At 38.9% G+C, this 24,243-nt stretch overlaps 1 protein-coding gene across 1 annotated transcript in view; it reads right to left on the bottom strand.

Moving 5' to 3' along the window:
* Positions 1 to 309: 309 nt before the first annotated feature.
* PRORP (protein only RNase P catalytic subunit) overlaps positions 310 to 24,243 on the bottom strand; it is a 45,482-nt gene continuing 21,548 nt past the window's right edge. The window contains exons 5-8 of the mRNA XM_058807342.1: positions 23,811 to 23,918; positions 2,992 to 3,140; positions 2,165 to 2,360; positions 310 to 473 (exon numbers count right to left, since the gene is read on the bottom strand). Of these exons, the coding sequence (XP_058663325.1) occupies positions 345 to 473; positions 2,165 to 2,360; positions 2,992 to 3,140; positions 23,811 to 23,918 (582 nt within the window). The 3' untranslated portion in view covers positions 310 to 344. The remainder of the gene's footprint in view (positions 474 to 2,164; positions 2,361 to 2,991; positions 3,141 to 23,810; positions 23,919 to 24,243) is intronic.

Genomic DNA, 24,243 nt, shown 5'->3' with positions numbered 1-24,243 from the left:
CGTTTATTCCAATGTAGATGAAAAGCTTGAGAAAAAATAAAAGATAAAAATGCCCAAACTCCAATTCCAACAGGAAAAAGCAAGTTTTAATTCAAATCAAAAATTGCTTGTAAAAATAGAAATAATGGACATAATTCACCCCCACTGGACCACCACTGTTGGTATTAAGAGATGTATGCAGGAACGATTTTGTCAAAAGCAGTCACTCAATTTTCTTTAGTAACACACCTCACCCCATAACTGTCCTGCTGAATTCTCCTAGCCAGCAACAGAGATTTAATTAAAAAAAAAAAAAAAAAAAAAAAAAAAAGAGGGCGCTCCAGCTTATCCAATTACATTCTTCATCATTTCTGGTGAATGCAGAGCCATTTTCTTGGTATTTGATATGAATATTTTTCCTCAAAAACATCTTTATAGGGAATATGCCATGTATCACCTGTGGTCTGTACCACACAGTCGTAACGCAAAGCTGGCTGTTGGGAAAAAACACAGGGAAAACATTTATTTTAGACTTTGTACAAAGTATTACTGAAATATCAGTTACAGGTAGTTAGTTACAACTTCCAATGCTTACTTTAGAAGTCTCCACAGTTTTATCTCTTAACAACTCTATTTTTATTTTCTTATACAAAACAAATTCTAAATTTTAGTACTGGAGGAAAAACCTAAACTATCTTCTAGTATTTTGTGGTCTAGGTGTCATTATAAATTCTGTCTTCAATCTGCACTAGATAATAATGATTTCAGGATAATGCACTCAATTACTAGAAATGACAAAATGATTGTTGTTCTGTTCAGTTAAATGAAATCATATGGGAATTACTCAGGATGTGGAGTTTATAGGCTGGAGTGTAGGATTTAATGACATTAATGACATCTTGCATTTGTTCTCCCAGTGTGTCTATTTACAGAGCTGACTTGCTCTGTCCCAAGGAGAAGTAAGAAAAGGGTTTATCACTAACACTTTCAGAAGCATCTGGTTGAACAAAAAGAATAAACAATCTTTCAGGTCTATTACATTGCAGGTAAACTAATTCAACATATATAAGACAAATACAAAAGAAACATTACTGGTTGGTAATTATGGTTCCTAGGACATACTATCACTCTATATGTATAGTCTTGGAAGTCTGCTTTACTGTGGTAGCTTCCAGAAAAACTTAGAAGACAGCTATGGCTGGGAATATCAATCACCCAAATCTCTTGTATAGGAATTAAGATGTGAAAATTAACAGTCCCTTTGTACAAGAGAAAGAAACAGCTAAAGCTGTGTTAGCTTAGCTCAGGTGACCCACCATTCATTATTTGGCTCCATAAGAAGTAATGTATGTATGGCAACAAAGAATGAAAGGCTGTCATTCTTACAAACTGCTATCTCTGTTTGTAATCATGAATGTTATTTTACAATTCCAACCAGCAAAGGAAGAAAATTAATCAGCATAGATGCAGTATTCCTTTAAGCAGGCAGTAACAATACAGACAGCAGATAACAAAAGAACTGCATGTAGAATGTCACATGATGGATTTTTCCCTAGAAAAATCTTAACAGCTGCATTCCTGTTACTGTACTGTTCACAAGGATACATATCTGCTAGACAAAAGTAGTATTCTGCCATAAAATGACATTACTGCAGTTTCTGTAGCTGAATACTAACTATAAACTTGACTGTTATGGGCTTTCCCTCATGAAACTTTACACCTACGTTAGGTTACTATTACAGTGAATACTGAAATGCCTGTATTTTCCAGCTTCTTTAAAATAAAGATGAAAGAAACTCTATAATTGGAAGTACGATATTTTATAATAGTGCTGCAGAGGAGAGTAAGGGATTTCAAAATTTAAAATAAATTAAAACATTGGCACTTAGGTTTTACTGAGACCAGTAATGGTTACAGAGTTTCCAGCACTGGAAATATTTGTATACATAAACTTTTATTTCCATTTTAAACATTTAGGTAGCATTTCTTGGCTCTCTTACAGTTTTCTGGTTTGTGGCATGCTTTGTGAATCCAGTGGGTTTTCAGTTAACATGGGAGTTTTGAGCATACTGCTACAAATCCATTTCTTAGGCTTCAACATGACATTTTGCCTTCTAGGGTTTGAAATAATGTATCTTCAATGAATATGCTCTGTGTGTTTTCTGACTGCAGTGGGAAAACTTACCAAGAAATTGATGCTCCTTCCTGCTGCAGCAGGGAAGAACACAATCTGGTGGCCGCGCTGCCACTTGCGGAACAGGTGGCGTGTCACGCTGTCGGACAGACAGGCCTTGTGGTCCCGCAGGAAGTCTCTGCTGACAAACCGGCAGTGCTTGCCCGAGCGGAGAGTGGCATACAGCAAGAAGGGGTCATCTTCAGAGCTTCACAAAACAAATGGAAAGGACAGACGTCATTCACAAGGCAGTGAGTGATTCAAATGCTGATCAAGTGATTCAAATGCTGATCAAGATTTATTCATCAGTAACACTGAAAATTCCCACCACTATTCTAGTTCCCTGTAAAATAAAAAATGGTTTACCACAGGGCACCAAAAGCTTGAGTGCAATAAAAATTAATCACGTGCTACTTAGAGGACTTTTTTCCTCTTCTCACAATCTGATAATAGAACAATATAATCTCCTGCCACAAAGTTTAACAATACTGTGCTGTATAGAACAAAACTGCTAAAACTCAACAGTGTACCCCCGCACAGCAGCAGACCACAACTGCACACTGATGCTACCAGAAATTCTGTAGTTCAGGGCACTGTGCTCTTGGCAGTGGTTTTATCAGTCATAAATCCTAATAAACAATACAGCTGTCAATATGATTCTAAGTGATGAAAGTCTTCCCAATGCAACTTTTTATGTACTTTTGAAGCAAGTGTAGCAAGGGATATGTTTCTTTCACAGACACAGATGAAGATACTAGTAATGGTACTAAAAGCTAGAGAAAAATGTACATAAATCAGGCATTGGTCTCTATTATATTGAACTGTTTTCTTCAACTTACATATTTTCAGCAAAGAAGAAGTCTGCCTTACTCTGCATCTCCTTCATAATTTCTCTTTTCCAATTTGAAGAGTTTGTCAGCATATGTTTGCGGCCCAGCACAAGCAACCGGGCATTTTCCTTTGCCAGGCAGTTGATAGCATCAAACAGCTGCAGAAAACAAAGCAAACCCAAAGATTTTCTTAGCTGTAAAATCTGAGTGACATGGAATACTTTCACGTGTCTCACCTAGAGGGACTTCTAGACTACTCTCGTTTCACACAGTTCTTAACTGCAACGTGAATTAAGCAGATAAGTAATTAAATTCCCTAATCACAAAGGAAAAAAGGCACAACAAATCAATTCATTGAAGGAAGCTGCTCTCAACCACACAGCAAATACAGTGCTTTCATACCCCAGCTCTTGCAGTTCAAATGACACGAACAACCTCGGGCAGAGTTGTATGGAGATGTCAGAATTTCCAAGTCAGGCGAGGGAATGAATCAGGCTGATTTACGTGATCCCCACGGTGACCACGGAGCACCGGGAACCCTGAGCACACCGCCTCTCCAGCCCCACCTGCTGGAGCTGGAGAACCTCCTCGGCCCTGCGGGGGGGAGGCAGGACATGGAAATCCGTGACCTCGGGACTAAGGTGTTATGGAAACCACATCCAGATCAGCCGCCCGCCTGTGAACCAACACAGCAGTGGTAAACCCAGAGGGACTTCCAGCGTCTCTCAGGGCTGTGCCTGTTCTGCATGAAGTGCTTCTCAGGACAGGCACTTGTGCCTGGGACTTTCCCTCCCTGCTTCACCCAGACTGAGCTCAGGGAGGGCAAAGGTTCTGCCTTCCAGCATCCACGTTATTGCTGTGGGCTGCTCACAAAACCGTGGCATGTCAGTTCGACCCAGAAAGACAGAAGAATTGTTTCTTGGGATTCATGCATCTATTGTATTTGAAAGACAACAACAGTATGCTCAATGACCAGGGAAAGGTATTTTCTAATTTTTACCTGCATTTGTTACCACTATTTGCCAACATACAATCTCCTGATCATTCTTTAATCATTCCTGCTTTTCTAGCCACTTCCTTGTTACTTCTTCTCCCTTTAATACCTTCAATTGCCCTTCTCTTTCTCTAACTCTTTACCCTCCTTTCCTCCTATTTGTGATCCTTCACATTTTTTGGTATAATTTGCTTTTGATTCAGGGGCTAGAAATAATTATTCATGTAACTTTTGTGTGCCATTTTACAATATATTTAGTTTCATCTACCTGCAAGTACCAGCCCTATTCAGTCCTCTCTCAAGCTGCACAATCTCACTACTTCTGTTGTGTCAGATCTATATCACAACTACACACGAGCTCACTGATCCAACAAAAGACTTTTGTAGGGCTGAGCACAACCCAGCAGACAGGCTTGAGTCAAGGGTTCAATGACTGATGGGAATACATTGCTGGAGGTGGTGAGACAGGAAATGTGGGACTGCCCTTCACAGGAAGGGACCTGCAGATGGCTCAAATGAAACATGCCATGAATCTGGATCTGAGATCTGGGAGAGGAAGCCAGAAGATTTTCTACATTAATTTTAAGTGTTAAGCTGTAAGTTGCTCTTGCCAGTATTGATTCTGAGAGACTAAAGGCTCTGTTTTCATACAGACACAGGACCTTGGTGCTAATGAAAAGCACAAACACCTAACAATACCTATTGGAACTGACTTCCTGCTCCCAGGAGATCACACTGGATATTGGTACAATCTACTTTTCCCTGGTTAAAACAAACAAAACATAATGTGAGCAAGAAAAGGCCAAATGCAATAACTTCTCATGCACCAAACCAGTCCTGCAAATAGCTGGATTCAAATACCAAAGGAGAATTAAGCTGGTTAATCTGAGTTCATTAAAGATAATTAAAGTTAGGAATGTAACTACTGCATCCACATTTCTGCACATTTTCATGTACAGAAGTCAACCGTGAAGAAATAATAACAATGAGTAACTTTAGCAAACCCTTAGAAATTACAAATGAAAATATTTTTTCTTTTTGCCTAACATTTTGCTACATTAAGGAAAGGTTAGCAAAAAAATCATGTGAAAAAAAAGAAGATAAAAACCAGCAGCTCCACATACAGACTGGCCAACAGTAGCTATTCCCAAGTATTCTTGGATTCAGCTCCTGTAGGTCTTTCTTTCTGGAAGCTGTAACTAGTGGTACTTTGTACCTGTTAGTCATGTGGACTTTCGTGTCCTACATATTTTTAGCATATGAGGTTTTCTAGTGTGAAGTGCTTCTGGGAGAAAATTGAGAGGTTGGTATAAATTAGCTACAGCAATGGAAAAATTCAAAGGCTTAAAATGTAGTGAAATTAAAGGGAGTCAGCATTTTAAAATTTTGAAACTGCTGCTTACATAACAACGCACTGTCCCTCCTCTACTTAACACACCTTACTTACACAACTAAAATACAAAAGATAGAAATTACTTTTGTTTTCATAAGATAAAGATAATTTTGTTCTGCACACCCCCCTTACCTTCACAACTTCACTAAAGAGCCTTTTCTGTCACTTTAGGCTTGGGCACTTAATGGGGGCGATCTACAAGGAGTCACAGAACTTACATGGGGGGTTTCCTAAGTGTGCCTACGCCCACACCTGGCTGCTTCTCAAGAAAGGAAGATGTGAGACACACTAACACTTGTTTCAGTCACACAGGAAAGTAACTGAACATCATGGTGTTAATACAAAAACAGCAGTAGTGATCTCTCATTTAAAAAGTCAAGGGTATTTTATTAATCTAGTATCTAAGTTGCATGAGTGTACAATGGAGCACAAGGAAGACAGGTTAATTACTCTAACTCATACCAGGAACTATGAGCAGAGCAGGATACAGATTTCCTAAGACTTCACTGCCAGTCCCTTTCTGATCACCAGATCACGCTGTGCCATGTGTCCCCAGTTTCAAAGCTTACCTTGAGGTAGCTTTCTCATGAGGTACTACTGGTAGATTCCCACTTGTGAAACGGGAAATCCCTGCACACTGCTGCTGGGAGGCACACCACTCAGTGATTCAGCAAAAGGTGACTCACCCATATACGCACAGAGCATGAAGAAGTAAGTAACCACCAAAAATATTTAAATCACATTTTTTATGAATAAATCATGTTTGACATTGCTTAAACATTTGGGTTCACTAACTGCCATTTAAAAGCAAAACTCACCTACAGGTCATCTGCTAATAAGAGCAACAAACTGCTCTATTACTGCTCTTTTCACCTATTGTTAGTGCTGTCTCCCACCCAACCAAAGCTATAAAAATGCAGAAGAAAGCCCAACACAGACCACAGGTTCAGAGCTGCCATTGCTGTACTGTCAGGTAGGGCTGGGCACGATCACTGTCTCCAAAGTTTAGCCAGCAATTGGAACCAGTCAAAAAAGGTGATTGTCCCACATTACTTTTCACTAGTATGGCCTCACCTTGAGTCCTGGGTACAGTTTTGGCTGCCACAATATTAAAAAAATATTAAGCTGTTAGAGAGCATCCAAAAGAGAGCAATGAAGATGGTGGGCTGGACGTGAAGCCATATGAGCAGCACAGAGGTCACTTGGTCTGTTCAGCCTGGAGGAGACTGAGAGGAGCCCTCACTGCAGTTACAGCTTCCATGGGAGAGGGGGAATTGGAGGGGCAGGCACTGATCTCTTTGGTGACCAGTGACAGGACCCAAGGAATGGCCTGAAACTGGGTAAGGGAAGTTTAGACTGGACATTGGGAAAAGCTTCTTCACCCAGAGGGTGGTTGAGCACTAGAACAGGTTCCCCAGAGAAGTGGTCATAGCACCAAGTCTGACAGAGTTCAAAAAGCATTTGGGCAACACTGTCAGGGACAAGGTGCAATTCTTGGGGCGTCCTGCACAGGGCCAGGAGTTGGGACTTTGATGATCCTTGTAGGTCCCTTCCAACTCTATAAATGAATTCCTGTCATGACTACATTTATTTGACTTAAGAGTTTCACCATTTTTGGTCACTTTTTCCATACTGTAGATCAAGAAAATAAACTCAATAAAAACCTGTTTGCTTCAGTCCCACATACAGGAGAGAGACACGATGAGAAGCCAGAGATTTTTGCCCCAGCCAGCTACTCAAGGAAGGCATGTGTGCTGCTTGCAAGAAAGGCTGGACTTTCTCACTGAGCCTGGTAATTTCACCAAACCACATTCAAGATCATTACCACAGCACCAAACACAAATGCTTCTTATATTCTCTACATCATTATGGATGACACAGTGTAAATTAGTCTCAAGTCCTCTTAAATACAGGGGCAGTATACATGTTTCTTGATTTCTCTGGAGGTTATCTGTCCCTTACTAGCATGGGCATAGCTACCTCAAAGGGAAAGCAGTGATGGATGAATAAGTAACAGTCACAGAGATTAATCAGCCTGATTTACTTTCTGCTCTCTAGACAGTCAGCAGGTAACTCCTGGGAATTATCCCTTACAACACCAAGGATCTCTGCAACACTGCAGAAACAATATTGTAGGGAATATTTGTATCCTGTGTCACAGAAAGACTATTGAAATTGATGTAACACATCATCATGCAAAACTCTCCCAGTGACAGCTCTTCATACATCAGTGATGGCTATCACACAATGTTTAACGTGCTTTAACCTGTCTGCGTTGACTCTGCACCTGGAACTGACTTATCCTCTCTTGACACATTCACTAGAGATATGTCTTAACTCCCTATCACAATTCATTAAAATTTGCAGTTCACTTTTAGATGTTAGCTGTTACTCTTAACAGTCAGCACTATTAATCCAAGGCAGGTTATTGATTGAGCAGGAAAACTAAACCACAGAAGCAGATTCCCAAGTTGATTTAATATAGATTGAGGATGGTACAGTAGCCTCAGTTTGCTCTGATGGGGCAATTCCCAACTAGAGCTGTGCTACTTGCAGAGTAGTCTGTATTCAGAGACTGAAGATGCTTTTGCAGCCAGGTGCAAACTGACTGGTACCAAGGGTGTACCAAGACACCTGGTGCTCCTGCACAATCCAGTGTTCCCACTGGAGGAACCTGGTGCTCCTGCACAATCCAGTGTTCCCACTCCAGTGTTGCCTGGAGGACTTGGCTCAGTTGTAACACTGCCTGAATGTAAACACATTACTTTCAGGTCAGACTGACTAGAGCAATACTCCATGGACTGTGACCAAGCTAATGAACCATCTTGAATCCTGAGTAGTGGGGAGAATGAAGCAGAGTAACTGTAAATATATTCAGGTCAGATACAGAAGCAATAGCACAATTTACATTTTTCTGTATTCATGATACCCTGGCTGTTATGCCAGTAATGGGGATATCTTTAATTACAACTCCATTTGAATTCAATTGAAGATGCAATCTGCTCAAGACAATCCCTGAAACAATTCTGAATGTAGAAGTAACATGTTTGTAAATAGTCCCTGACACTGCATTCTGCTATATTATAAACTGTAGGTAAAGTTTCCGATTTCAAACAATCTTGAAGAGCCACTCCTGTCTTTTATTCTACTCAGAGAACATCACAATACAAACCAAAACTGTGTAAATCAATCTCAGATTTGGTAGGAGTTTTATGAATTTCTCCTGAGCAGAGAGGGTGGGATAGGTGCCTCTCCTTCCCAGCAGAGCCATATAAGAAAAGAAGGCTTTGAAATAGGTATTTTCTATTTAATTACAGTCATATCCTGCTCTTATTCCCAAAAAGCACAAGAAGTAATCTGATGGACAGTGAAGCAGTATTTCCTATGAGAATTAACAGAATCACAGTGGGATGCATGCTGAGAGTGAAGACATATACACACAAATTAAACATGGAATTAAAGTGTGTATGATATGATGGATGGGGAGGTAGGCAGGGGATCATCACGTGGAAGAGCCATTGGATTTTTGGAATCTGGCATTTTAGAAAGGACTGTCATCTTAAAAGATCTCAGCCACTATGTCAGACCTTACACCTGAGAAACCTTTTAGTGTGAATATTCTTGCTCACACTTCTTGAACGTCTCTGCTTTTGAATGGTAATATTTTTATCATCATGATGTACAAACAAATGAAGTTCATCCACAAATAAAAAAAAGAAAAATGGGTAGTGACAACAGTTAGCATGCTATTAAATGAACAATGCAAAGAGCTCTAGAAATTATGACTAAAGAAGATATGGACATTTGAGGAATTGCTGAATTTCATAGTACAAATTGCAAAAGAGAAGAACAGGCAAATTTTTCTGACTCTTACAATTCAAGAAATACACAGACAAATAAATATTCTTCAATTGTCTAACAGCATTTTTGGAAGCTGAATACTGTAAGTTACTTCAGTGCCAGCCAAGTTTCTAAATCCAAAAGTTTTGTTAAGCAACTACAATACCTTTTTCTTTCCCAATCACTTATTAAAAAGGGAATGTTGATTTAAATGTACAAGCAGACCCTTTGATGCTGTGTCAGCAATTATGAAGTAGGAATAATAATGGAAGAGAAAGGTGAATCTGAAATCTGAAATAAAGCAGCATTTTTCTGGGGTAGTGAGTGGAATATGTCCAATTCACCATTAACTGTAGCCCACTGCTAACAACTAACTTTTTTCTATTTTAATTAAAATTTAACATTTTCTGTTGCAGTTGTAGGCTGGTACTAAAGCATTTTTGAATTTGAATTTTCTGAATGTCTTCCTTTCTAGAGTCATGTAAAAGGACAAAGGTATTTGTCCTTTTCTGATCTTTGAGATATTTTTTCTCCATAGCTGATTAACACTGTATACTTTTACCTCTCCTTTTCCTCATCTTCTTTCTTGTAAAAAAGAATAAATACCAAGATCTTGACAATGCATAAGGGGCAGCTTATGTGGGTTTGATTTAATCCAGATATCTCCTGAGAGACTACTATTTTGTACCAAAACCTGAAGATTTACAAAATATTAAAAGGTCTCAACCCCTCACACCAAGGAGAGGAGTTAGGTGATACTGCCTACCAGTGATTATACAAAAGTAGGAAAAGAAACATGTAAAACCTGAAAGTGTTCCCTTTGCATTTCCACATACCAATATTATCCTTTGTTCCCATCCTTGAATTCTTTCTGTTGCACTGCTGTTTCTTTAACAGTATTTTCTTACTGATCACTACACATTGCTTCATTGCACCAATATTACACATACATTATCTCTATATTCTTGAGGAAGAAAGTAAAATAAAAATGAAAATGTATGAGGTTTTACTTATTCTTGCGCAAGATTCAGATGTGGAACTTTACCTGTCAGAGCCACTGACTGTAAATGGAATAATTTTCCCAGCTGAAGTCACAGCTTCAGGGGTCTGCCTTCTTTCACTGGAAATCCAGTGTTTGCAATGACATTGATACTCTTGCTTTTCTACAATTATCAGAACACTGTACACAAAGACTTTAAGGAAATAAGGGAGTTTCTCCTACCATAGAAACAATGTTAAAATGTAGCCATAGGAAATGAACTAGAAACAATGTAGCTGTTTCAAAGGAACGTTTGTGAGCCCAATGGAGCTGTGGCCAGTCTTAACATTTTCAGCGTGGGTCAGAAGCTATATTTAAGTGTTGAAAATCCAAAATGTGACCAGGATCTCTGGGTGGTGAAAATGAAAGCACAAGCTTGACTGATCCTTTCCATAGATAGGAAATAACTCGGGGCAGGACTGAAATGGCTTTGTCAGACTGAAACTGACAGTTTAAAAGGTACTAACACTGCAGCTCTCACCACTGTCCTAAGCACATATCTGTACAGAGTGACTGACCTTGTCTGATGCTAAGTGTTTTCCCCAAGTCCTAAAGACCCAGACAATACTTTTGTCCTTTGAGGAAAGTCCTGCAGCAGCTGGGGACATCGCTGTTACAGCAGGCACAGGCATGATGCTGTTATGGTATATTAAACCTGTCCTTCAGCAGAGACATCCCACATTTTAATAAACTTGACAGCTCCAGAAACACTGTAACATAAGGACTATTTCTAAGCTCACAGGACAACAGACATCCAGGTAGAATGACATGATAACCAAGGAAACATCAGTAAACTGGCAACTTGCAGTTGAAAAAAAGCATCAGAGTACAACATGCAGCAAATATTTACAACACAATTTTCACACTGTCTTTCTGCTGTTTCTCAGTACTGTTTTCCAGTTGCCTGCTACAGATTGTTATACAGAGGTTACCTTCAAAACTTTTATACACCTTCGAGAACAATTCTTTCAATAAGAACCTTTGCAGCTCTTAGCACATAAATACATTAACAAACACTACTGAAATGAGTGGTGATTTCTCTGTGAAGGTCAGAAAGAGGAAAATGTTCTTTAATATGAAAGAGAACATATAAATGTTATTCTTCAACACTACAAAAATCAGCAGAAGCAAACTAAAGCACAAAGGTCTGAGATGGAGGAGCAGCTGCATGGTCAGAGTCAGACCTATCTGTCCTGGGCCAACCATGAAAGCAAGGCTTTCAGCAAGGAGGAACCCAGGAGGGAATCTGTCTAATATTGCTGAGAGCATAACTGGTATTTACCAGACTGGAAAAACCCCAGGAGACGTTCACATCCATCAGCACACCTTGCACTGCCAGTATCATGAGGCAGAAGTTCAACTGTCTCAGCTGGATCGAGGCTTACCCTGGCAAGAAACTCACTGTTCCTACAAAACCAACAAAAATCTGAAGCAGTGTAATGCAGCTGATGTAAAATGTGGGTCCGCATTATTTATCTTACACAACCATGAGTTTTGATCATTGCAGACTCATGCCATTTTACTACTAGTAACACTGCCAGCAGTGTCCATGCCTGGACATCCTAGGCAGTGAAGTCTGTGAAAGCCCACCATGATAGCTAAAATCCAGAAGATCTAATTTTTGTACTTCGATGCTTTTCATGTAAGTATATTGGCAGCAGTCTGCAATACTCAATAGCTAGACACTGGGCAGGTCACTGTTTTATCTGAAGCATTTTTTGTTAACTTTAAAGATACAGCAATTTGACAAACAGATGATATTGTCAGCTCCCACAAATTAATTATAGATGATATTTGACATTTGTCTAAAGGCTTGGCCTCCTGGGAACAACGAATTATATGAAAAACTTTGTGTACTTATCCATTTTTTTCCCCTTGTCAAGAGAAACAAGCTTGCAAATATGAAAATATGAAAGGCTTGGGCAACAGAAGCCAAGTAGGAACCACTCCCAAGCCCCAGCCCTATTTCATAAAAGGATCTATTTTTCAAAGCAACTTTTAGCTTGGGGACACAGAATTACAGTTTCCAGAATTTCAGTTTTCATCTATGTGACTATATCAGGCAGCACTTTTGAGGAATTATGTTGCATCTTGCCCTCTTTTGTCCATTTCCATGGAAAAGATGCAGATACCCAGCTAACAACTTTGGAGCATCGAGGACTGAACATCAGTGCTCAAGTTCAAAACAGAACTATAATTTCAGAAGTGTTTTGTTTACCAAATTTATCAGATGGCAAATGGTTAAAATTGTGTTTTATTACTGGTTATGTTAAGGTTATGTTAATTAGGCTGGTAGACTAAATAGGCTTGTGGAAATGAGAGTGGGTGGGATGACAAAAAAGAAATCCCTAACCTATAGCATTCAAATTTCTGAAAGCCCATTTGGGAATGCCCATTCAATGGAAAGTTAAGAGATTTCACTTCTAAAGGCACAATATGCAGATACATACATATAAACTAGAAGTGAAAATGTCAAAACCCTCCAATTCTTTAGGACACTTCCTCTCCCTATTGAGATGTATGGTCATTCCCCACAAACAGGTTTACACAGCTCAGTGCAGTGTTTTACAGGGACATGGAGTATGTGACTTCTGAGGATGAAAGCAGAGTAGTGACATTAATGATGGCCGAGCCCAGGGTAACTGCTCCTCACAGGGAGCATGGTAAATCACCACCCAATCACCATCACTAGGACTGTCTGGTTCTGCTCTATGATTACTTGCAACCCTCTTACTACTACTCCACTTTATTTATCCAAATGTGTGACATCTTAGGGCTGTGGTGGAAGAAAACTCCTATCAAACAATCAGTCAATCAATCAAGCAGTAGTACAGGCAGTAGTCAAGAAATAGGTATTCCAGTGTCCTTTTGTTAAGCTTGCACTGAGTGTAGAAGCTCGAACTCCAGAGAACCACAGCTTTAACAAACACCGGCATCATACTTCTTTTTTTTTTAATGTATAGTGGAAGCACTATCTGGTTTACCAAAGTATCAGACAAGTAGGAAATAAAAAAGGAGAGAAGGCACCAACAAGATTAATATTACCACACTGGTATCCCACATAAGTCAGGAAAAAGTCATGAATAACAACTACTTCAGAAGCAGTGGAACTGAACAGGCTTTTAGCTGCTGTTAGAGAGCTTATGGCACACACTGTACACAGCTTGCTCAGCCATGTCAACTGGACTCCTTAAAAGCTCAAGAGTCAAAAATTCAAAATATTAGAGGCAGAAGAAATATTACTGCAAACTCACTGCTTCCTTTTTGTCAAGCATAGAAGCGAGCAGGTAAGTGGATAAATGCTGGACAATAAGGAGAGGCACAAGTATCACTAATATTCTCTGATTTATCTAAGAGATAAGTTGCTATTAACCATGTCAAAGAAGCACAGGTTCAGTTTTAACAGTCACTACAGGAAGCATTGTGCAATGAGAGGACAATACAGCAGCTGGAAATGGTAGAAACTATTCAGAAAAATTAGAAGAAGGAATTAATCTTTCATTAAACTGGTTGGAAATAGAGTACCTAATGATTACATAATTTTGACAACCTCTTTAGCTTTTGACTCACTAAAATTCAATGCATATATCCAGCTAGAACTGTGAAAAGAACCATTTAGATCATAAAAGAACTGACCAGTGAATAACAAATCAAGAAGAAACAGCATCACAAGGTAGTATCTCTGGGTGGAAAGGAAAAATCAGTAGATGCATGTAGTAAATATATAAAATACTTGAAACAGAATTTCTCATTAAGAAAAAGGCTTCCTAACAATGATATGGGGCAAATAATTACAATGCCAGAGATAAAATATTCCAAGTGATTTTAAAATGTAATTTTGGGGCATCATATTTAGGAAATAATAACGGTATTATTACTATTATGTTCTACAGAATAGAAGATTTGAATGTTTACTTTATGGAGATCTACAGAAAAATGAGAACACCAACACAAATTATGCCTTATAAGGGTGTTTCTTCATCTAATGGTTTGTAAGTACTAATTTTTAAGATCTTGAGTTAGGCATTTTTCTTGAAGGATGGGAGTGAAGATTTCTATTGTACAAGAGTTACTTTTTGAAGAACAGCAGCAGCAAAGGTAGCCATAGTCATCTTATTATGTCCCTGGTACTGGTGCTCTTACTGCATCACTCCTGTTCCTCACAAGATACCAAGCAACAAAATTGTTTCAAGTCTCAGCATGTACAATACCAGCTTAATGGCACAGCTCTGGTAGCAGTCCTCAGAGAAGTGACAGATATCTGAATGAGATCTCCTCCTTATATTAACACAAGTGAACATATGAGTTTAATCTCATTTGATCTAATTTAGATTAACACCACAGATAAAGGCATAAGTCTGAATTAGCATGGGGACTATTTTATTTTGACCCTTAGGTTTTTTGCCTTGCCTCGTTTCCCCTCCCTTATTTGGAAGAACTGCACAAATGCACCCTGAAACAAAATAAGCAAAAAGTAGAATAGGGATAGCCTCTTCCCTTTTATGTCTGTATCTGATGTACAAAATCAATACCAGCAAAAGGGGAGGTTTGCATTAAGAAGTGTTTGATACAGAATGTCACCTCTAATGGGCAATGGTATTTTGGGTAAGAAGAGCTCTTACCATTTTTCAGAAATTGTTTGAAACAGGAATTCTTGCGAATTGGTTTCAAGCAAGAATACTGCCAGCACAACTGTCATCCCCAGAATGGAATTTTAATTCTGGTGAAATCAGTCTCCTAGATTCAAATAGGAGTTCCTATTTCCATGTTCCAGACAACACAAAACAATCAGTTTAGGAAGAGATTTAGATTAAAAGCTGTTTACAATTGTACTTGATTTTCTATGAGTCTAGATTAAAAGAAATAAAATTACTTTAACCTCAGTTTTAAACTTCATTGCAGGTTATAATAATTTAATAATCTCAATTTAAGTACATTTACTTATACATAAATGTCTCTTCCAATCCTGCTTTACAAATAGAATGCAACTAGAGAAAAAACAACAAATGTAGCTTAATGGAATGTTGGATCATTAAACATCATGTCAATATGTGGAGATCCTTAGGAATAACATACTGTTCAAAAAACTAGGCTTTCACAGCTTCATAAATAAATCCAAATGGACTTTAGGCCATTGTTACATTGTACCTTTTCACCTTCAGATAACACAACTTTCAAATATGTTTTCTTTCCTACTTTTACTAGAAATAGCTCATTAAATGTGAAAGCCAAGTGTGAACCAAAATTGGTAGCTTTTCAAGTATATAAATAAATCCAGGTGTACATGAATGAACACAATCATTGTCCTGAGGATTACCTATGCTGCTTTTAAGATGACAGTGAAACCAGCACTTCTCACATTCAAATCAAATATTTGTTCTCACAGAGGACTGGACTATAGTAACCCAGCCTTCACATTTTCTGGCCTGCTTCCCATAGCCTCTCACTACTATGGAGATTTTTCGTATGAAAATCACTTCTAAAGAAGCAGTTCAGTTCCCCAAAGATCAGGTTTCCAATTTGGAGGCCCAGCACACCTCTTACTGCCACACTAACAATTCATGATTATGTGAAGCAGTTGAGCTGCCCAGAGAAAAGCCCCATCTTGAGGTTTCTAAGGGACAAAGTGAAAACAGCAAGATAGAAACTCATCCAGTTCAGAAGACATGTTCATTTGACTTTATCACCTAGATTTTAGACTTCTCTACAACATGCAACAACCAACCTGCTTGCCACAGTTACTAAGTTCACTGAGAAACGAATCATCAAGGCAGGTTCACTCTGCCCTGCTGAATTTCAAGCTTATATTCCTAGTGATTAGAAGAATCTTATTATGAAAGATGTGATGCAAATTCACTTGGTAAAAAAAGGTATGATTGGTGCTTGGGTGCTCCTGTACTACCATTAACTTTTGATTTGCTATTATCGCCAAATACAAAGGTAAAAGTCATAACACCAGATGGAAACCAATAGAGATAATTAATTTAACCACATGGGTTTTTATTAATCTTATAGACAGAAACAAAGGCTGCAAATAGTAACAGGAGGCAACACCAAGAAGAATCTGACTCTGAGAGAAAGTAACAGGCAAAACCTGTCAAATTGTCTGATAGTCAGATTTCTTTAACCTGATCAATTTCTGCTGCTCTATTCTCACCAGGAAATGGAAAACTAGAGCAGAAACCTCTGAAAAGAAAAATAATTGTTTACAGCTGATCGATGAGGCATTTACTCAGGGAATCCTGTCAGCTTCCCCTCCCCCATTTCACAACATTGGAAATATAAAAGTTTTGAGAAAGTTTTCCCTGTATTCACAAGTCTGACCTTGTGTTTCCCTTCTTAAGATGTCCCACCTACCTCCTGCTCTCCTGTGGCAGTGCTGCAGAAGCAGTGAGGGACAGTGGAGCACACTGCTATGGGAAGAGCCAGAGTTGGTGGCTCAAGGTGTGTGGGCAACACAGGCATTCCTGGGTGGCAGCATCCATGCCAACCCACTGTAGGATACTTCTGGAACCTCTGACACCCTGATGTCCAATACATCTGCACTTACAGTGTACAGGCATACAAAGCTGAATATATTAAATGCCCTCCTATTTCTCTTCTAGCCACAACCAGGAGCTGCCAGGTTTCAGAAGAGCTGCAGGGGGAGGAGAACTTGCAGGCCAGGCCTTCCCTTTAGGTTCCACTGGCAACTGAGTCTATCTCCTTCAGCTCTCCTGGAACAGCCTTGTTCTTCTGCATCTGGTGACCCCAATTCTTGAGCTCGAGCTATGCTATTTTAGGATGGCCCCAACATAGAAGGGACAGATTTCAGCAGATTAGTATTGATCTCTGAGATGTGCCTTCAGAGAAGAACTGATTTCTTCTGCTGGGATATCCAAGGAACCCCCAGAAAGTAACTGATGAGATATGGATGCAATGCTGAATATTTCACTCATGAATCTCCACCACTAAAAATAGAAGAAGTTTCAAGAATACCCCTTACTGCTTGATCTTCTTTCTCTTTTTAAGATCATGTTACACAAACAGTGAAGGTGATTTTCAATGAAAACACCAAAACATCTTTATGGTTTGTGCAGTACTTACAGGAAATGAAAGTACAGGTCTAAAGAATGAAACACATGTTGCAAAGATAAAAATCTCTCCAGCCATGAACAACAGGCCAAATGTTTTGTTATCATGGAAATGCAAACTTGAACCACCAGTAGAAGACGGGGAAAAAAAAGAGATGGAAAAGGCTTGAGAGCAAGTGAACAAACACGTCTGACTGCTTTGTTGAGTGGTAAGACAAGAGGTGGTCAGAGGCAGAATTGATGAACTGTCACAGTGTGACAAATAAGACCTCTGTTGGATGTATTGATTCTGAACAGAGAATGACTCATGGATCTACTTCATTCTTGCTTCATTTACAGACAGTAAAGTACTTGAACAAATCACAGATGCTGCCAAAGGAGTCGGAGAAGAAAAGAATTCTTTCCCATGGATGAGTTTTTGGGGTCAAATTTATTAATAACTGCTTGTTTTGTAGGACAGCTCATGGAGTGGAGCTAATGTTTTGTACAAAGCATCACTGTCTCAATAACTGTACAGATGATTTTTTAGGCATGTTGCACGGTTAAGTCTGACTTGAAGACTCATAAAAATTACCTCATGAAAACCTGAGCATACCAGTATGTGTATTTGTCAACTATAGTTGTATGCACAGGAGCTGATTTTTTTGTATGTCTCATGGCCTCAAAAATAGTTTAGTAACTGGAACTCAAGACAGAAAGTTGTTTTCATTATTCTTCTCAATAACTACAAGCTCCAGTATGTTTTTTGCTCTCCTTGTTTCATCATAGAGGATTTATAGGCATTATGCAGAGATTTCAAAGAAGAAAAATTATGTTTCAAAATTGATTTGGGTTATTAAGCTAAGAGAATTCTAAGATAATTGTGGGTCATAGATGCCCTGGTTTTATTTTTTTTTCTTCTTTTTAAAATTCTTGCCTTTATTTGAAGAGTTGAGGTTTTCTTGTAGAAATAATTGTCCTTATATTTGGAAAATGAGCCTTGCAAATTGAATACAGTACATACCAGAGCAATGGCTCTGAGCTGAATTCACAAAGTGTAATTCATCAAGGTTCTTTAATTCTGTGGCCAAAGCTGAGTTTTTTCAAGAATTTAACAGGACCATTCACCTTTTTCCTGTAGACTACTATCCTATGTCCTATTTTTCTTCCTTATTTTGATGGAACTTTTTTTCCACTACCAGCTTTCCTGTCAGGACTGCAACCTCTCTCTACCCACTTTTTTCTCTACTGCTAATGTAGCCAGGACTCCAGCAATAACTACTACAGAACTACTAGAATAACTAAAAGTATAATGTTTTAAACCTTGAATCCTCCTGTTAAATATAATTTTAGATCTTTAACATACAGAAAAAGAAAATGCAGTAATGTTTAGACACATGTATTATTACTGCAAAATTCTCTTAGTCCCTTCCCCAGTTCAGAGGGCAATCTCCACTCAACAAGCCTGCTGCTCTTTCCCAGGAGGAGACAAGAAAGAGGAGCAAAACATGAGGTGTTCCCTGCCCCTGCCACAGAGCACTCCCAATTCCAGCAGCCACAGCCTGGCTTTCTGTGCCAGCCTGTGAGGGGTGCAAGGGGCAGCTCTGGTGCCTTTCCTGGCAGGAGCTGGCTCCTGCTTCAGGCCAGAGATGTGGAGTGCTGGCTGCTGCCAGCAGACTGGGATGGGAAGCAACAGCAAGGATCTGCCTTCCTCAGCTATTCTACAGGCCTATTGCAATTTATATGGGAATTACAAAAACTCATGTAGTCCATTTATAGATGTGCTGATTAAGTTTAGAAGAAACCACTTTAAATTATCTGGCAAGAGCAAAAGCTATTCCTTTGTGCATTGTCAGCCTTGAGTAACTCAGTCTGGAACTATTTCACCAATTGTTTAGATGTCTGGGTTTAATACAGAGATTAGAGAGGGTAAAGTTAGGGCAGAGCTGACCCCAACTGCCAAACTGTTTGCAGAAGGGAATAGTGAGTTAGCTATGATCCAACACACATTTGAAATAAATATTCAGTTACTTCTAACACCAGATGGGCACAGCTAAAAACAAGGGCCTGGCTGCATACTTAATTTAAAATATACCAAACTCATTGTAAATTAAGAATAGCAAAATACTCTTCAGTCTGTTCCTGCAGACCATGCTCCCTCACCCCTCTTTCACCTCCCACCCTGCTCCTCCACAGCTTAGGGGTAGCTGAAGCAGAGCAAAATGTCTTCACTCCCCTTCTGCAATCCAAGAGCAGTCTCTACAGCCTAGCTATCCTGCTTGTACTGGGACTCCCTTTCATTTCAAAGGAATACTTCTGCAGAAAATTGTCATAAACAGGAAAACATCCACTTAAGAACTATGTAACAGTTTGTTCAGTAGGAGAAACGGACAGTTAGTGTGTGGAAATTCCCTCTCTTGACCTTTACAAGGTGAAAGGTGAGAGCACTACAGAGAGTACCAAATGTGATTGTGTTGGGTAAGGATTTATGTAATTAGATACATCTGGAGGAAAGGATAACACGTCATGACACAGCCTGAACCAACTTTGCTTACTTAAACTGCCAGGACAGCTCTGTTTACAAGCCACATGCTTGCAGTACAGTGACTGACTCAGTCAGGCAAAACCCATCAGGTACAGCAGCAGCAGATGACAAGGCTGAACCATTTTAGACTTTAGGGAGATTTGGATTTTTTTTCTATTGACAATATGGCAAAAATACTTTCCATTCTACAATATCTTTTAATAAGGAGTCAACTTTAATGTCTAATTTAAAATGCTACAGTAAGGAAGCAACGGATTGAAAGGAGGTGCTGTCTGGTGTTGCAGTTTTACAGTCACTATGTGTGCAGTGCCTTCAAATCAAATGCCTCACCATTCCCTAGATCTCAAAAAAAAAAAAAATCTTTCTTCCTATCTTCATGCTGCCTCCTTATTTTTTTTTTCAGGAATTGAGTAATTTATGCAACCACATCATAATTTCTACCAGGAAACAGACCAAGAATAAAACCCACCTGGACAAAAGGGCAATTGGGGATTATATTTACAAAACAAGAGTGTCATAAATCATAGAAACTGCCACAGGATGTTCCAGTACATCTGTCAAGTCAATAATATTCATAATGATTTGCTAAGTGCTGGCTATGAGGGCTAAAGTTGCCTGGGAAGTCACATATCTAGCTTTCTAGAATGTCAGAACACTTTGGGAATTAAATGAGTAAAAATTTTACCTTCAACTTTTGCTTTTTTTCTGTCTCCTCTTATCCCTCAAGATACCTGTGCCTTGCCACTCCCCAGGATGCCTAAGACATGGAATTACCAATGTTAGGCTGTTTGAAACAGAGAGGAAAATTTCATCAATGTATTCTCATTCTAATCATGTGACTAAGAGCTAGAGTCTTGGTCTTCAGCAGAACAGCTGCAGTTCTGGAAGCTAAGTCATGAAGTTCAACAGTACTTTTTGTTAAATTTAAATCTAGACCAGAATGCATTTAAATTACTGTTTTTGTCACATAAATCTTAGGCCTTCTTTTGTGTTTAACAACACCCTTTATTTTGCCATTCTCTCTAAATCCCATAAGGGACAGGTTTCAAAGAAACTAATAATTTGCAAATAGTAACACTTAAGAGTGTGTTAGAAACACAGCAACAATCTCATTTTCTCTTTCAACCACACTGCATACTAACTACATCCTCTAACAGAAAAGTTTATAAAACAATATCTTGACTGGGTCTAATAGATGCAGTAATCAATCCCTGAAAAGGATACAGACTGATCCACACTTGGAGACTCAAAATAATTTAGTTTTTTGACAAGTTAAATAATTCAGCTTCTGGCAGGCTGGACAGCTTTAACCTAAGTCCTCAGAAACACTGCTCATTTACCACCTCTCTAGTCAAGCAGAAATCACAGCACACCTCTCTTCAAAATGGGACTCTCATGCTACCCCAGCCAGCCAGCTTGACCTCAGTAGCCTTCACTCTTGGCTTTTTCCATCCTTTGTGCTCTGCCCCCCACTTCTCTCACATTATTTCTCTTCTCCATCTTCTCAGTTCAGCACTGTGCTTCCCTGTGCAGACTGAGGAGCCTCACAAGGCAGGCTGTAAATGCCCCATGTGTGCCACTCCACATTTTCCATTTGGCTGTCACGGCGTGAGGACAGGAGCCTCCAGAAAAGGATGTTTTGTGGCAGAGCCAGCCTCAAAGGACAGACTGCAGCATTCAGGGAGGTCAGCATTCACAGATGGGAGACTGCTTGGCAGCAACACCATAACCAGGAAAGCAACACATCAACAGATTACTGTGGCCTTCCCCTTCCTCATCTGAAAAGAGTTTGGAGACAGAAGAAAGGATTGCTCTGCTCTGCTTTGTGGGTTTCTTTCTGTTTTTAGCAGTCTTGAAAAAAAAGTCAGAAAACAAGAATGCATGCTTCTTGTTAGAAGGATCCAAAATAAGAACAAAACCAGTCCTTTTTTTGACATGTTACAACACAGAAGTTCAGAGTCATGAAGAAATAAAACAGGATCTGCCAGCATCCAGAATGATCTCGCATTTAAACTATGTTTCCACTTGGAAAAAACTATAAACTCAATAGTTAACACTGTAATTGTGTATAATGACATCTAGCATTAAAATATTAAAAAGATCCCAGTTAGTTGAGAGGATCAATGCAGGGAAAAGTCTTTAGTAGTCCATGTGTCTAGAAGATTATTTCTTTCGGGTAGTGAAGCAGCTATTTTGTTGTTTAGAGTGCAAATATAAACTTCCCATACAAAACAGGAATTATTCAGCCCGTGAGTATCTACAGGTCTATGGCAGAAATAATGGGCTTCTCCAATCTCTCATGTAATGACTCCATACTCCCAAAAAACAGGATCCAGAAAACAGGAGCAGAAAAAGACTGGCAGAAACCCTAATGATTAATATTTTTTGTGCATAACAAATTGTAATAATCATTCACAGCAACTTAACTCATAGCTAAGAGAATCCTCTTCTAGATAAGCTGGGGTGAGCCCAAGTTACTGTTCTTTGTGTAGGAAGGAAAGGCAGGTCTTCCCAAAATCCTCCTAATCAGTAAACAGCTGGGATTCAAGAGAAATTTGACCTGTACCTATATGGAACAACATAAATGAAAGTTGATGCCTCCACACAGCCCTCCTGGAGCTCTTTGGCATCATGGATCCCAAAGTGCTTCCACTGCAGCCCAAGCTAAGGAGAAACTGAAAGGCAATTTATGCTGTTCAGAATGCTAATACCTCCTAGCAAGATTTCTGATCAGAAAGCAGGAGTAATTCTCTGCCAAAATCAGGCTAGCTCTTTGCTCAATTGCCTCCAGTTTTCTACAAACCATTCAGAATCCTGTTTCAAGCTCCCACAGTGGGAAAGGCATGCACTGAGCAAGGACATTCTTTTCCCCTCCTCATCTTTGGCAGCACAGATCTGTCTTTCTACATGTTAAAACATTGTGCCACTATGTTCTGCCTGGAATTCATCTCAGATAATCAAAACTTCCTCCCTGATCCCACCCAAACAAATTGTGAACTTTTTTTGCTGTTTTTGTAGTAAGTAAAGTGCTCTCTTTGTGAGACAGTATCTCATGCAACTACACTGCCACTGACACACTTTTCAGCAAGTTTTATCTAACCTCCTCAGCTCACTTTTATCTACATAGATCAGTATACATTACTTCCTAACAACAGCTTTAAAGTAATTCTTAGAACGGAAATCTATTTCTTGTAATGAATGAAAGTGAATTTCTTCTTTTATTAACAAGCTCATCTATAAATTAATTTTAATTTTGAGAGTGTGAAAATTTAAATTCTGGCTTTGAAATATGTGTGAGCAGCTACTTTGCTTCTCCTAATTTGATTGACAAAAAAACCCAATAATTTTAAGCCAATTCTTAGTGAAGTGCTACAAGGGAGTATCAAGAAGTCTCAAACATAGGTTTCTCACCGACAAAGGAGCAGGATTTTTCTTCTACAAATCAAATGGAAAGAACTGAAACCAGTTTGAGCCACCCTTGTTAAACAGGACTCAAGTCTCAAAGCAATAGGAAATGAAATAATATTTAAATGTGTATGGGATGTGGTTTGAACTAAGCAAGGGGTTATTTTAATGACAACTTTTACCAGCATAACTATATTAGACTAAATTTTCTACACAGCAGATTTACCCAATTCCCCCAAATCCTTATTACTATGAAAACTTACACAACCACATAGAGTTTCTGTAATTATGTTATTATTGACACCTTAGCTGTAACTATAAACACTGAATATATGAGGAAATGTATGACATTTTACAGCTAATACAGGCAAATATCTAGAAGAACCATCTTCCCGCTAGTAATTTTTAATTTGTGAAACTCAGATAACTCTTTGAACTTCATTGTGAATGTGCAACAAAGTATTTGCTCATTTTCTCTAGAGGATAACTAATAATGAGGCACTCACTGTTTTACAACCAGTATACACAAAACACTTAATGAATATTTAACCAGCACTTACATTTTCACACTGCATCTTTCTGGATTTTATGTGGGAAACATTGAGTCCATCAATAACAATATCAAACGGAAGTCGATTTTCAACAAATGTTTGAAAGGCCTCCAATTCCTGAAATAAATAAATAAATAAACACAAGGGAATAATATGCTGAGTTTAATAGAAAGAAATTCTATTCAATTTTTATTTAAAAAGGAAACAAAGCCCAAATGTCTCACTTTTCCTTTGTTGGCTACACTTCACATCATTAACAACCACACCAAAAAAACCCACCCCATCTTTTAAGCCATAAGTCTTACATTGGATACGTCCAATAAAACCATTACAACCAAAAATTACATTACAACCAAAATCCAAAAGTTTGCAGTTATCCAAATTTTCAAAATTACAATCTGAGCTGTGCACTTCCATAAAGTTACATGCTATAGTCATTGCC

This window comes from Ammospiza caudacuta, chromosome 6 (genome assembly GCF_027887145.1).
Source record: "Ammospiza caudacuta isolate bAmmCau1 chromosome 6, bAmmCau1.pri, whole genome shotgun sequence".
NCBI lineage: Eukaryota > Metazoa > Chordata > Aves > Passeriformes > Passerellidae > Ammospiza > Ammospiza caudacuta.
The sequence above is the reverse complement of the archived record's forward strand: the minus strand, read 5'-3'. Positions and strand labels throughout refer to the sequence as shown.